The sequence below is a fragment of the Cottoperca gobio genome, chromosome 22, assembly GCF_900634415.1.
Source record: "Cottoperca gobio chromosome 22, fCotGob3.1, whole genome shotgun sequence".
NCBI classification, from domain to species: Eukaryota; Metazoa; Chordata; class Actinopteri; order Perciformes; family Bovichtidae; genus Cottoperca; species Cottoperca gobio.
This window is the reverse complement of record NC_041376.1, coordinates 15,376,757-15,391,055: the sequence shown is the minus strand read 5'-3', so window position 1 is coordinate 15,391,055 and position 14,299 is coordinate 15,376,757. Positions and strand designations below refer to the sequence as shown.

At 39.5% G+C, this 14,299-nt stretch overlaps 3 protein-coding genes across 3 annotated transcripts in view; all 3 read left to right on the top strand.

The window, feature by feature from the left end:
* Positions 1-3,308, top strand: part of kif6 (kinesin family member 6) — a 67,294-nt gene extending 63,986 nt beyond the window's left edge. Inside the window, exons 21-22 of the mRNA XM_029461208.1 lie at positions 1,763-1,878; positions 2,652-3,308. Of these exons, the coding sequence (XP_029317068.1) occupies positions 1,763-1,878; positions 2,652-2,665 (130 nt within the window). The 3' untranslated portion in view covers positions 2,666-3,308. The remainder of the gene's footprint in view (positions 1-1,762; positions 1,879-2,651) is intronic.
* Positions 3,309-3,779: 471 nt separating this feature from the next.
* On the top strand, positions 3,780-8,399 carry LOC115027767 (potassium channel subfamily K member 16-like). Its single transcript, XM_029461251.1, has 5 exons — positions 3,780-6,090; positions 6,455-6,569; positions 6,654-6,820; positions 7,759-7,927; positions 8,092-8,399. Exons 1-5 carry the CDS (start codon positions 5,878-5,880, stop codon positions 8,298-8,300), a joined length of 873 nt encoding a protein of 290 aa, XP_029317111.1. The 5' UTR covers positions 3,780-5,877; the 3' UTR covers positions 8,301-8,399.
* A 1,459-nt stretch (positions 8,400-9,858) lies between these two features.
* LOC115027730 (potassium channel subfamily K member 17-like) lies at positions 9,859-14,022 on the top strand. Its single transcript, XM_029461207.1, has 5 exons — positions 9,859-10,074; positions 11,749-11,863; positions 12,580-12,746; positions 12,846-13,014; positions 13,772-14,022. Exons 1-5 carry the CDS (start codon positions 9,859-9,861, stop codon positions 14,020-14,022), a joined length of 918 nt encoding a protein of 305 aa, XP_029317067.1.
* Positions 14,023-14,299: the final 277 nt, after the last annotated feature.

The window sequence follows — 14,299 nt, the reverse complement described above, 5'->3', positions numbered from 1 at the left end:
TAATCTCAGGAAGGAATACAGAATAATTCCCCCTTCTTCTCTGGCATTACAATAATATTCATCAGTTTTCATCATATACACAGTATGGTTTTCATAAATGCCCTTAGAAAGTATGTGCACACCACTGCCCTCTAGATCAGGGGTCGCCCTAAGCGAAACCGAGCAGAGGAGAAACTGCACAACAGCAACAGCAGTAGACCGGGGGTGGTCATTCACACATTAAATACTTCCTCAAATGTCTTTTCCCGTGGTTGTGCCATGCATTGATTTAATTACCAAAAGCAGCGGGCGAGTTATGATAGAAATTATATTTTCTCGCGGGCCGGATATAATTGCCTTGAGTTTGACACCCGTGCAGTAAACACTGAAATGTGCACATAGATGTGATAAATAACCTTACCTGTCAACATCGGAATTTCAAAATAAGGGAATTGCTTTTGCCGGACTCCGTCCATATCTTAACAGCTCTCAGCCACCAATGTAAACGTAAACACATAAGGGACGGGTATATACATTCAGGAAATACATGTTTATTTAAAGTGTGTATTACTTGTACAGACATGTTTATAACATTTATGTATTTTATTTTTTAGTTATTATCATCAATTTATTTGATGATGGATGAGTTGTGTGGCTCTTGTTTCCCCCACTGAGGACTTCCTTGCGATGGCAGGGAAACTTGTCGCTACACTGCGACTGAAATCATCGCAGAAGCTGAAGGCTACATTATTTTTAGAGCAAAGCATCGACATCTTTCCCTCAGCTCTGGTCACTTGGTCTGCCTCCGACACAGTTCTTGTCACACATGAAGTCATTGACAGTGTGTGTTTGTGCCTCTTGGCGTGCTTGTACGATTTTTCTTGCTGGCGAACATCGATTATTCCGTCGTGTGCGATGCTAACATCTGAATGGCACACTTTAAATATTTTTTTTATTATATATATATATATATTTTATTTTTTTTTTAAAGTTTTTTTTTTGTATATTTATTTTAAATACTTTTTATTAAATAAGGGAAGGTCTCCTCCCATTTGGTACTTGCATAAAGTGTTAACTTGTTTGGCAGGTACAGCTGCGTCTCCATCTATCTCCCGTTCACTGTGACTCTCATCATGTTGTCGTCTTCTTCTGTGTTATTGTTCCTGTTTTCTTCTTCTGTATGTTTACTTGCGGATAACGTTTTTCAGCTCATGTTAAACATAATACTGCCACCTGCTTTACCGGAGGCCACTTTACACTTTTTTTAATTAGGCCTATTATCTTTTTTGAAAGGTTAAAAATACGGGATAATTACAGGAAAAACGGGAGGGTTGACAGGTATGTAAATAACGTAAGCGTTTAGTTTATTTAATAAAAGAGCACCTGTTCAATGAAACACTGAATACCGCTATGAGTACTCGGAGACTTCTTATTCTTAAAAAATGCACGCATAAAGTTACATTCAAATTGATTAAATATATGGCTCTCAAGGAAATACATAAAACAATATTTGGCTTTTATGGCTCTCCAGGCCAAAAAAGTTCCCGACCCCTGCTCTAGATGGTGATTCACATCGGTGCAAGCCCTGTGCTCGACAGTGAAATCAACGCAACAGATTTTTCTAAATGCATTCCCCTTTACTTTAAAAACTCGCCTGAAATTTGCTTGAATATTTATTGCTCTTAGTTCTCTACATTCCCCCTACAGAAATTGCTACAAGTTAGAGAATATAAAGTCCTAATGCTGATAGTGTCATACTACATTACGCACATGTACATTTCAGGGCCCTTTCCAGTACAAAGCTCTCATCCTCCTCTATCCCCCTGACTGGAGACCAACAGGCTGATGCTGACATCCTGGCCTTTGTTAGAGCCAGGCAAAACCTCCTCAACAGGAAAGGTAACACGCACACACACACACACACACACACACACACACACACACACACACACACACACACACACACACACACACACACACACACACACACACACACACACACACACACACAATATGCATTTAGCATTCAACACTGCCCTCTGGTGGTGTGATACCTTACAACATGTCAGAATAAATGTTGTTTTTAATTAGTACCACATTATATATCTAAAACATAACACTTGATACGCTGACAATGAATTCAGATTGTCTTTCCTCTCCTTTGACTCTTGCGTAGCTGCTTACTTTGGCAGACAGGAAAGTGGACTTGGCTGTCTTGTGGTTTGCCAGTAGTTAATCCAGAACAGCTGAGGTCATGTGAACAGACAGAACACTGGTCAAATGAGCAGAGACACAGTCAGGCTTGCTGTCTTTCTTTCTTTCCTTTCCCCACTTTAGACAAGGAAGACCCATGTCCTGTGTCTTTACCTTGGCACTACGACGCTTGATAGGTGTTTTGACAGGAAAGCCCCTCTGCTTGGTTGTTTGGTAACCCCCTTTATGGGTGCTATTCCTCCTATCAGAACAGCCTTTGTGTCACTAGAGCATGCTGGGAAGTGTAGGGAACCTGGCAAAAACGATTTCAGAGCACATTCAGGGATTGTTACTCTGAAAATGAAGATGTTTTTTAATTTTGTAAGACCAAGAACATTTCTTGATAGCTAAAGGAAAGACTTTTGGTGCATTTTGCTGAACCAGATGACTAATCTGCTTTGTGATATTTTATGTTTCAGGCCCACCTCAGTAAAAACCTGATGTTCTGATGAAGGTATGAAGTTACAACCTTCAACATCTGTCCTAAAACGTGTATTAGACATTATCAAGTATAGATGAACGACAAAACATACTAGACCTGTCTACCAAACACGAGCCACTCATCCTGTCTGATGTTTACATGCATACACACACTTGTTGGCCTCCTGGAAAGTATGCCTGTGATATAATGGGCAGCAGTATAAATCACAGCCTGCGCCGGCCTTTTGATCTGAGCAAATGTTGTCTCAAGATACCAGAGGAAGCAGCGGACAAGAGGAAACCAGTTGGCTCCAGTATGTTTAAAGAAGAAATGAATCATGACTTCTTAAATGGTCACAGGAAGTTTCACATGCATTTCATATTATTCTAAGTTTAACACATTTTGTATAACATGTTGTACATAATATTATGTAATATATGTACAGTATATATTCTGTTAAAGAAAATTGAAAACAATATCAAATAAAAACAATGAATGTACATGATGATGCAGTATTTAGTATGACAAACATGCAGCACAGGTTCAGTTGTTTGCTCCCTGCTTTCTATGGGAAGCTGCTTCTCATGTTGGTGAACATCGTGAGCTATGAAATAGTCACATTTGGTGTTTTCTTTTATCATTGCTGTTCATTACTCTTCCTTTACAGTTACTCAGTTGTAGTATGGGGGTTACTTTGGCTAATCTTCCTATGGAATTGAACTGGAAAATGACCCAGGTAAGTGAACTTCCTTAAGTGATTGTACATAAACTTCAGCCATGAAGGGTGCAAGGACGATTAAGACGTTGGGTTGCGTCATTAGTTTAAATCCTAAATCCATCCTAGTCAAATTTATTCCACATTACACAAATACTGGTAAACTGGAAATGCACCCTTAGTTACAAGCCAAAGGCTGTGCCTCGTCTCCTTGAAATATAATCCTGTATTTGAAAGTAAATGAGATGATATAAGATACAATTATGCTGCAGTTTTACTAATTGTAATCTGCTCCTTAAAAAACTTTTGTCTGCTCAAGTCTATTGAGGAACACAGGGAGGTGGAGCCTATCCCAGCATGCACTGGGCAGAAGGCAGGTAAACACCCGAAACGGCTCATGCCGTGTGTACAGGGCTTCCTTTAGATACAACATTTGAAATTCAAATAAGGTTGCAAACATTTCTTTGCATGGAGTATTGATTATTGTGTTTTGAGTTGAATGATCATTTATGGACGCTTACCTTAAACTATGGCAACATTTGATTTGATAGTTCCGTGTAGATAATATCTGCCAAACTAAGTTACATTAAACAGACTATTAGCCCATTTTAGAGGCCTAAAACACAGTTTTGTACTAAATGCAACCACGTCACTACATAAATACAAATTCAATTCCATATGATCGTAGATGTGCTTCATCCTGACATTCATTATCCGTCAATATCAGCCGGTAATCAAAATCGGAGCCTTCACTACGCACCTACACACCTACCCAAACAGCAGACAATCTGTGGACATTGAAACAACCTGTTTGCATGGCTTTGCGTCGATTTGTTTGACAGATGACAAGCAGCTGCACAATTTGCATCCAGTTGCCTTGGAGAAAGAGCCCTCTTTGGTCAAGTCATGATATCTGTTATTTCTCTCAGTGACTTTCTTCATGACTTCAGTGTATTCAAAGTTATTTTTTATTCAATGCCAAAATATACACAAATTCGATAAACATCTCTATCGCAGGCTAAAGAGCAGGGGTAGCTAATGAAGTGGGAATCCATTAATGTTTTTATAAATGGTGGGGTGTACTGAACTACACTGCAAAATGTAAACTAGTAGTTTAACTACATCTTGCAGTAGCATGCTGGTAGTTCAACTACATTCATATTTGCATAATGATTCAAGTAGTTAAAATACTTTTTTGCCATTATTTGTGTAGTTAAATACTAAAACTACAAACTCTGCATTATATTGTCTTGTCTTTGTCAAACGCAGCTATAAGTCTGAAGTGTAAAGCTGTCAGAAACCCAAAAGACAAGAAGAATGGCACAGGCCCCGCTAAAAATGGACAAATCTTTAGTCATAATCACTTACAATATTTTTGAATAGTTAGGTTGTAAAAAAAAGATTTTTACTAACAAACATCAGAAAAATGTAAGAAATAAAACTATAATATATTTACATGTTAATTTATTTTATTTTTGGGTTTTTAACCTAGTTTTCTTATCTTGTTTCTATGTTACTATAACTCAAGCATGCTCAGTGTATTTACCAATGACAGACTCCTGAGGGTGTATTTTAATAATTGCTGCAACATTGGAAATGCATATAAGGCTACATTATGTAATATATGTAGCAATCCAACAGTTTCTCATATTCCTTCTACACTCTTACTCCACCCCAAATGGGACTTTGGGACACCAACTGACCAGAGCAGGACTTAAAGTTTCTATGATAATTATAGCTGTAGTTATTGGCATATACTCTAAAGTCGTAAAAAGCTTTTCTTACGTCCTCTGAGGAGTTTTAAACATGCCAGCTTTCTAAACTCTGCGGCCATAAAACCCCATTAGCTTCTCTCATGACACATCTTTCAGCTCTTTGGTTTATGGCTCACAGTCAAGTAGCGCTCTCTACACCTCTCCAAAATTCAATATTAAATTCATGAATGCAATATTTTGTGATTTAAAAATACACTTTTCCGATAAAAGCAGAATGTTATTGAAAGACTCTGGTATCAGCACTCCACAACTGGCTGCTCGGACAACAAACAGCAGCGAGGTAAAATATTAACTTTTGTTCTGCTGACAAGATGTTGCCACCGCTTCCTTATTAGTGGATGGAAACGGTTTAAAGTGTATGCGTGTGTCCAGATGTCACGCTAATGGAGAAGAGGAGTTTGATCGTTACCCAAGCAACCCATAAGTCAGAGCTCAACATCTCTGACCAATCAGAGTAGGAGCATTGAGTCGAGATGTTTTACCTTTGGAGGATTCTCCAGTTAGATCTGTCGCCCCATGATACCAAACATCAAGCTTTTCTTGCTTTGTCTCACTTTTGACAATTTTCCATTTGCTCTTTTGGAGATTAATGCCACCTGCAGTAATGGAAGTGGTCTTTGAGGAACTACTCATGAGATCTGCATATTTCATCAAGACTTTGATTGTTAGTCCTTTCTGAAGTGATTAACTTCTTCTCTCAGTTTGAGCATCAGTGTTTGGGTCCATTCCGGTTGATGGCGAGGTTCCAGTTGTTGCGGTTCAAAGTGAGCTGGACAGCACTTCTGACTCTGGCCCACTTCACATACCTGCTGGTTGGGGCCACCATCTTCCAGATACTGGAGCGAGAGGCTGAGAGCAACAACCGAAACCACTTCCAACTAGAGAAGTTACATTTCTTGGCTAATTACACCTGCCTGGACGGACCAGCCTTGGAGAAGTTTGTTCAGGTTCTTTACAGTTCTTTAAGAAATCAATGTTTTATAAGTGCAATGGAGAGTTCTTCAAACGTAAAAGTAGAACTTTCACAATTTATTATTTAAGACTAATACCGATTTTATCATATTAGACCAAATTTGTCAGCTTCTGTTCCTATACAAGACAGACTTCGATAAAAAGGCCTCATCGAATACTGAGTGAATTAGGTTATGTACATAGCAATAAATGGTGTTACAGTAACCTGACCTGATAAATCAATAAGTGGGTCATGATCCAAAATATTTACTGAAGTGATTAATGGAGTACATCGTAAGCATTAATGAGGTGAGTGTGACCTTATTCCAGGATTTGAATGCACTTTGTGTATGTTTGCAGGTGATTTTGGATGCCTGGGAAAAGGGAGTGAATCCTTCAGGCAACTCAACAAACCCGAGCAACTGGGATTTCAGTAGTTCCTTCTTTTTTGCAGGCACAGTAGTCACAACTATAGGTGAGCATCCTTACATATTCAGCATTTTAACTGTCTGATTTGATCAAATAAATAAATAATGCCAACTCATTGCCTTGTCCACAGGCTATGGAAACCTCTCCCCCAGCACGGTATCTGGTCAAGTGTTTTGTGTGTTTTACGCACTGTGTGGAATCCCACTGAACCTGGTCTTCCTCAAACAGATGGGGAAGTGTCTCACCATCCACCTGGGTCGCCTGGAGAGGGGAATGGTCTCAGTTGTTCAACACAAGGTACCAAATAGGCCTGTCACTATAACTCTTCATGCCACTGATACAATGATAATATAATTGCATAATAAAGCAAGTACACTCTTTCAAAGAGCTAGGAACTTTTCATTCTTAAGGAAATTCAGACATTGGAATGGAGATGTGAAACAATTATTGAAATATCCTAAATAAATATAACACAACCAAAACAACAAATAAAATGGACTCTGGCTCTGTTAATGAAAATGTGCAATGTCTGTGCAATGCCCAAGTGTTCTGATGGTAGGGAAAAGCCTGCTGTTTATTTGTTTTGGCGAAACCTCTTATGTAAACAAACACACATGTAAACACAACAGGCCATATCGAGGGCAGATGATTGAGGTCATGTCCATATGTCATAAGATAAGCTGACTACGTTAACAGCATTGAGATCATTTCGTATCATAAATGCACAAATCGTGGCTGCGCCTGCTGACCTGGACCTGCTGGACACCGGGAAGTCTTTTTGACATTTTCCTGGATTCATCCAAACTTTCTCTTTTTCAACATTATTACCATTTGTCCCCCTTTAATTATGGGGTTTCTTTTAGGAAGTTTTTCCTTGTGCGATGCGAGGGTCTAAGGACAGAGGGTGTCGTATCCTGTACAGTCTGTAAAGCACACTGAGACAAATGTATAATTTGTGATATTGGGCTATATAAATACATTTGATTTGATTTGATCATTTCAATATATCGTATAACAGGTCGATAACAAAAAAGGATTGGGGTCATGTCCATATATGGTAACTATGGTGACAGGCCTTCTACTAAAACATCTGAGATATGGTTTTTTTAACAGATGCCTGGTGATTTTTGCTTTGCTTTTGCTAGCTATGACTGTAGCGATCAAACGTATAAAGTATGAAAAGAAAAGGCTACTGCTCAACTGATGCCTAAGGATCTCCCCTGTTTATTTCCTAGCAAACCGTTGAGGCTCTGGCAGTAAGCTTGTTCTTCATCTCCGGCAGCCTGCTGTTTTTGATCATCCCTCCTCTGCTGTTCAGTTACGTGGAAGGCTGGACGTTTGGCGAAGGCTTCTATTTCACCTTCATTACCCTCAGCACCATTGGTTTTGGAGATTATGTGGTGGGTGAGTAGAGAGAACAAACGAGCACTAATGTGCTGGAAAGACCACAGCGGTCACCTCTGTTAGATAAAAAAGCCTTTTGATGCTTGAAGACAATCACTTTGTTATTTTGATGTTGTTTGCGATGAGCTTGCATGTTCTAACAGGGTAATGTTGATTCTTTGTAGGGACTGACCCAGGCAAGGAGTACATCTCTCTGTACCGCAGCCTTGCAGGTATATGGATCATCTTTGCCTTGGCTTGGCTCGCTCTCATCCTCAACATGGGAGCCAGAACAATGGAGCTTGTGATTGGCCTGACTCATCCAGGCTTTAAGAAACAAGAGGAGGAAGAAGATGCGTCATCAAGTAATCTAGAAGACACGTCAAAGATCTGACAGTGGACTGTAGATGAAAATCTACATTGCTATATTGACTACATGTAATATTCACTAGAGAATATACATAGTGTGACTTTTTTCTGTACATATTGTGATACGTGGTACAGTAAAACTGTTTTTGTAAGATATTTGCCCGAGCATATTTATTCCTTCCTTAAATACTTGAATTACGTTTCACCTTTTGGAGATTGGTTTGAAATATTATAATATAAGCTTGAGAAACATTACATCAAACTGAGAATTACAGAAAAGAGGCCACTTGAGAGAGGACATTTTTGTTTGCTGGGTGTGAACAATAAGACACATTTATTAACTCTTACTGACAATGTAGTACAGGATTAACCTTTGAGAGCGTCTCACAGGTGATCATGTGATCAATCACATGTGTGCTCTGAGATTAGCCAATTAGGAACAAGGATTTAACCTTCTGCCTGATTGTTCATTCTTTAAAAGAATCCTTAGATTTCACTGAGAAGTTATTCTGTAAAATACTTAAAAAAAACATTTAATTAGCAATAAACATGGACATTTTCTATATATATTATTTTAAAATATAAAATCAATTTAAAATAGTTTTAATACATACATAGGGAGTAAATAATAGGATTAGTTTTTTACAGTTTGATAAATAAGTGCCCAATTTAAAAGTCTCAATATAGAAATAAGAAATGTGTTTTCATCCTGTAAAGTTTGTTTTACCCTCAGACAGCAGGTTGAATTGTTGATGCAGAACTATGAATCTGGTTTTTTTGCACTCTTGCTTATCTACTTTTGTACTGTATGTTATCCAACTGCATTACTAGAATGTTCTAAGTGTCCGTGTATATATATATGTATGTTTTATGTGTGTGTGTGTGTGTGTGTGTGTGTGTGTGTGTGTGTGTGTGATCATGTGAGTCCACATCTGCGTTTGTGTACTGATGGTCCACTCTGCTGAATTGAACACGGAGGACTATCTTAAACAAACACAAGATGGTGGTGTGAGGTGACCCGAGAGCAAACAGGACTGATCCCAGAAAGGAAGCTTGAATACAGGGGGACCTTTCCCTCTCACGCTTTTTAATATGTTCACTAAAACTAGCTGCTAACAAAGCAAGAACTTTCTGTCTTAAACCAGCAGAACTGTCGTCCTGAAAAATGAAATGCAAACATAATAGAAACTGAAATATAGTCTCATATATAATGTGCGGTAGTTATTTGTCTCACTCCTAGAGATTGTGCTTTGCCTCTGGAAAACACATCGAATTGACCCGTCATGACGAGGCAAACTCCATGACTTCATAGACAATGGCTTGTTTTTGCAAGACAATCCAAAATGTAATCTTAACCATAGACATAACCTACCGCCCAGCCTGTGCGGGTGTTTCTCCCTCTATATTTGCATGGCAGCCTATTGGAGCGACTGAAACATGTAGAGCAGGTGGAGGTTAATTTGCCTGCAATGCATGGCAAGACGAGAAGCCAAGCAGGTTAACCCTCACTCCTCGCTGTCCCCAACTGCAGAGATTGAGATTGTAAACTTTCCCAGATCCAAACATTCTAGCAGGGAGCCGAGATGGGAATAATGGAAATGCTCAACTTGGCGCGGGTGCCCTCCATCCTCATGCTCGGGGTGGTTTACGTGGCCTACGTGCTGATCGGTGGGGTGGTTTTCTGGAAGTTGGAGGGAGATCTCGGACAGAAGGACATCGGTCTTTTGCGGCTTCAGAAAAAGACGCTGCTGACGACATACACCTGCCTGAACCAAAAAGGCCTGGAGGAAGTAGCTCAGGTGAGGCGCGGGACATCCAGAGAGGGAGATTAATTCAATAGAATCCTCAGCCCTTATCCCAGGGTGAGGAGAATGTTTTAAAGCAGCATTACAGGGAACACAGTTATGGATATCATTACACTCAGGCACTTATTTTTGGCAGGGACATTAAAAATACAAATGTATAAGGAGCATTTCACAGCTAATATATGCTCGAGTCCGTACTGTTTCTGTATGTTTTGTATATGTCAAGTTGTGGGTTTTACAGAGAGACCACTGGATTTACATTTGGACCACAATACTACTACTTTTGCTTTTTCATATTTCCAAATGGAGAAACCAAAACCACCAGTTCTGCCCCTCGGTTTCAAAGTATGTAGTTATAAATGTATGTCATTACTCTATACAGCTAGCATACAGTCGATACATCTTGCACTGTTTCACTGTTACGTGAAGTGGCCAAAGCAACTATTTTTACGGATTTAAAAATATATGTGAGACAGAGATAAATATTTAACAGTTTCTATGTTTTACCTTCACTTTCAATAAATCACTCTAGTAATCAGTAGAGGGATGACATTTCAACAGTAGCGGGACCATCAATACAGAGCTGGGCCTTTAAACAAGAACAACAAACTATCGCCACTGAAAACATTTCCAAGCAAGGAAGGGCCATTTGCAATCACTTGTAGGTTCTTCCATGCAAATACCAGCTTCTCCAGCCTTCACACTGCACATTCTACACTGCCAGTGTCTTGCCCTGACTTGATTAACACAGCAGCAAAGTTGTGCAATATTTTCCTTGGAAACAGACCATAGAGGTGATATGAGTGCATCAGTAGCCTAATACATTAAGACAGGAAGATACCATTTCAATTCAATAAAGTCTGTTTTCTAAAACAAGCCAACTGTTTAGGATTAGTAAGTATTGCATCATAATTAATCAACTTAAATGTACAATGTGGAACATCCTTGTTATTAATGTTAAGTGAACTCCAGTATCCTGGGCATCGGCCAAAACAGTAGCTACGTTACATTACAATAATGTTATACTTAGAATAACGTTAATATCTATTATGTTCATTTTATTTGGATCGTTGGCTCCAGCGATGCTTCGTAACGTTAGCTGATAAAGTAAGTTGCCAACAGCAAGCTGGATCAGCCCCGGGAGTCTGGATGAATAAGATGACGTTATCCACTCAAGACAGTATTTTCTTACGTTAGCTACACACTGTTGGCGCTGTAGGGGCTCTGAAGAGAGGCAAGGCAGCGGACATCAACAGCAAAACCGTCCGAGTCCTTTACATAGAGATCAATCCACTGGCGGTTATAGGAACTGAGAAAGTCCGGGAAGGTCTATGTTAAGTTTTAAGTTGTGACAATCTGTTCACACATTGGCAGTGCAAAGCAATGTAGGCTACAAAAAGACATAAGGCCACAAGTCTCAGACTGTTATGAATGTCTTTTGGAATAATTTCCCACACTGGTGATGAACTCACCCTGACCTTCAGAGGTCTTCTCTATGTCACAACTGTACTACACTATATTGCCTAAGAGACCATAAAGGTTTTGGATTAATACATACAATATTACATAACTATGAGTCATAAGGTCTGACCCAAGTCAATAAAATATGCCATTGTTTTATTTGAACTTGACCATTTCTACCCAGTTTGTAACTTTGATCTGTTTCAGGTTGTTCAAGATGCGTCCAAGGTGGGCCTAAGTTTGAAAGGCAACTATACCACGGACGGCTTCTGGAAGTTCACCAGCTCAGCTGTGTTTGCTGCCACTGTGGTCACAACTATAGGTTAGTTCATCATACACAATAACAATTCTAGCCAATAGGGTGGTATGTGCAACACCTATGAATTCACCTGGTCAAAGACCCATATGTGTTGTAATAACTGAACCAGGATTTAAATGTTTAAATGTTCAATATATTGACCAACTTTAGACCCAACAAACCCAGTATATGTACTGTATCTGTATATTTTCCTGCCAGTATGAATAAGCCTCTGGTTTAGAATAATATGGTATATTACCATTTCATACACAAGCTGGTATTATTTATTTTTATGGTTGCTTTTTTTGAAGATTTCTGAGCAGAAAATGGGCAAATTAATTTTTCTCCCCATGTGGCACTTTGCAGAAGTCTTTCATTTTTTTCATTGTGTATTTAACTCCATGATGACTAGATTTCTTATGATAATTCATGAATCCTGAATAAGGACTAATTTAACAACTATCAAGAAGCACTGGCACCTTCAGTATATTTGCTACAATCCTGACCCTAATTTTGAATATCTATAGTTTAAACATAATAACTTGGTTAAGCTCTGTGGAGGTGAAATACTTTCTGGGGTCAAGAGCCACCTGAGAGGCTCATCCCTGAGCACGAAAGCCCTTTGGACTATAGGTAAAACATAAAACACTAACAATTAAATGAAAAAATGAAAATAAAGGCTCTTGCTGTTCTTCTTCCCCCACAGTGAGATAACACACTAACAGCTTACAGTGTTGCAGGTTATGGCAACATGAGTCCAAACTCTACTGCCGGCCAGATCTTCTGTGTGTTCTTCGCACTATTTGGTATCCCGCTCAACTTGGTGGTACTCAACAGGGTGGGCAAGTACATGCTTGCTTTAGAGAGGAACATCTCCGACTTCTTTGAGGGGAAGACCAAACGAAGGGTGAGGAGATCTTTAATTCTAATAATGAAGTATGAGATCATGCTGGAAATGTTTGATCGCAGATCATGACTTAATTCTACCTCCCGCATCTCTCGGCAGAGGTGTACCCGCTTTTTTGTCCACCTGGTGTCTTACCTGTCTGGATCATTGCTCTTCTTTGTTATGCCCATGATTGTGTTCCAACTGCATGAAGGCTGGACCTTCTCCCAGACCATCTACTACTGCTTCATCACCCTCAGCACCATCGGCTTTGGAGACTATGTGGCAGGTACAGAGGGGGGGGGGGGTTATCAATACACTGAACTTTGTAACCCTTATGCATCACTAGGGTATTTTTGAGGTATTTTTAAGTTTAAATTGTTCTATCATTTTGCCTGTGTTAATGAATTTTGGCATAGGTGTATGTTTTTATTTTTGTTTTTTTTGGAAGTTCAACCTCATCTCCTATAATAAGTCTATATTACCCTTAATGTCCCTATTGAATCCCATTGAAACCACTTTATTTAGCTTATTCCACGGACATTACAGCATAAAATAATGCATTCTTCGTTACCAGGCCTTCAATCTAGAGCCCTGGCTCTAAAATTGTACTTTATACTACTTTCCACCAGATTGAGCCATTTCTTCATGTTCGGGGTAAACACATTCTATTTTCCTGGTTTAGGGGCGTTACTGGAGGTTTTTGGTCCCAATGCATCTGTTGTGTTGCCTGACTATGAAAAAAGAATTCACCCTCGTGTTTAGTACAAAGAAAATAATTTATTTTTTGTGTTTTTATTTTTTTATTAAAATAAATGTAATTATGTAAACAAACTGCCATTTAGAAAGTTACACTTCTGAAGACTAGTGAATATTTGGTACTTCAGGTCAGGTTCAGATCAGGACTGAATGAAATCAGAGAAAGTAGAAAATAATATTGATATATCATTTTACGGTAGTTCTCTGATGTGACATGTGTGTCCTCCTACCTAGGACATCAGAGCAACTTGTTTTTAACGAGGGTTAATCGAGTCTTTCCTTTACAGACAATAATCCAGACAAAGTTTACCCAGAGTGGTACAGCGTCCTCATGGCCTCGTGGATCTTCTTCGGCCTGGCCTGGCTCGCCCTCATCATCAACCACTCCATTGACATCCTGGAGCGGCTCAACACCTACTTCAAACTGCAGTGGAGTGGAGAGAAGCTGGAGGAAGAGTCTGGCAGTGCAGAGGGAGACACACCAGACACACAGGTGGAGGAGGAAGACGAGAACAAGAAGCCTCCAATAACTCAGTAAACTGCTAAAAAAAAAGGTGAAGATTTCAGTGAGCTAAACCTAGTTATAGGATTATCTGTCTGTAGATCAGGACGTGGGAAACAGGCATACATTATGGGATATGGCTGAGCCAAGGCAGAGTGTGTGTGTGTGTGTGTGTGTGTGTGTGTGTGTGTGTGTGTGTGTGTGTGTGTGTGTGTGTGTGCGTACGTGCGTGCGTGCGTGTGTGCGTGCGCGCGTGTGTGTGTGTTATAAAACTGTAAATGTTGAGAGTTTGTGGTACTGCAGTCAGTCAGTC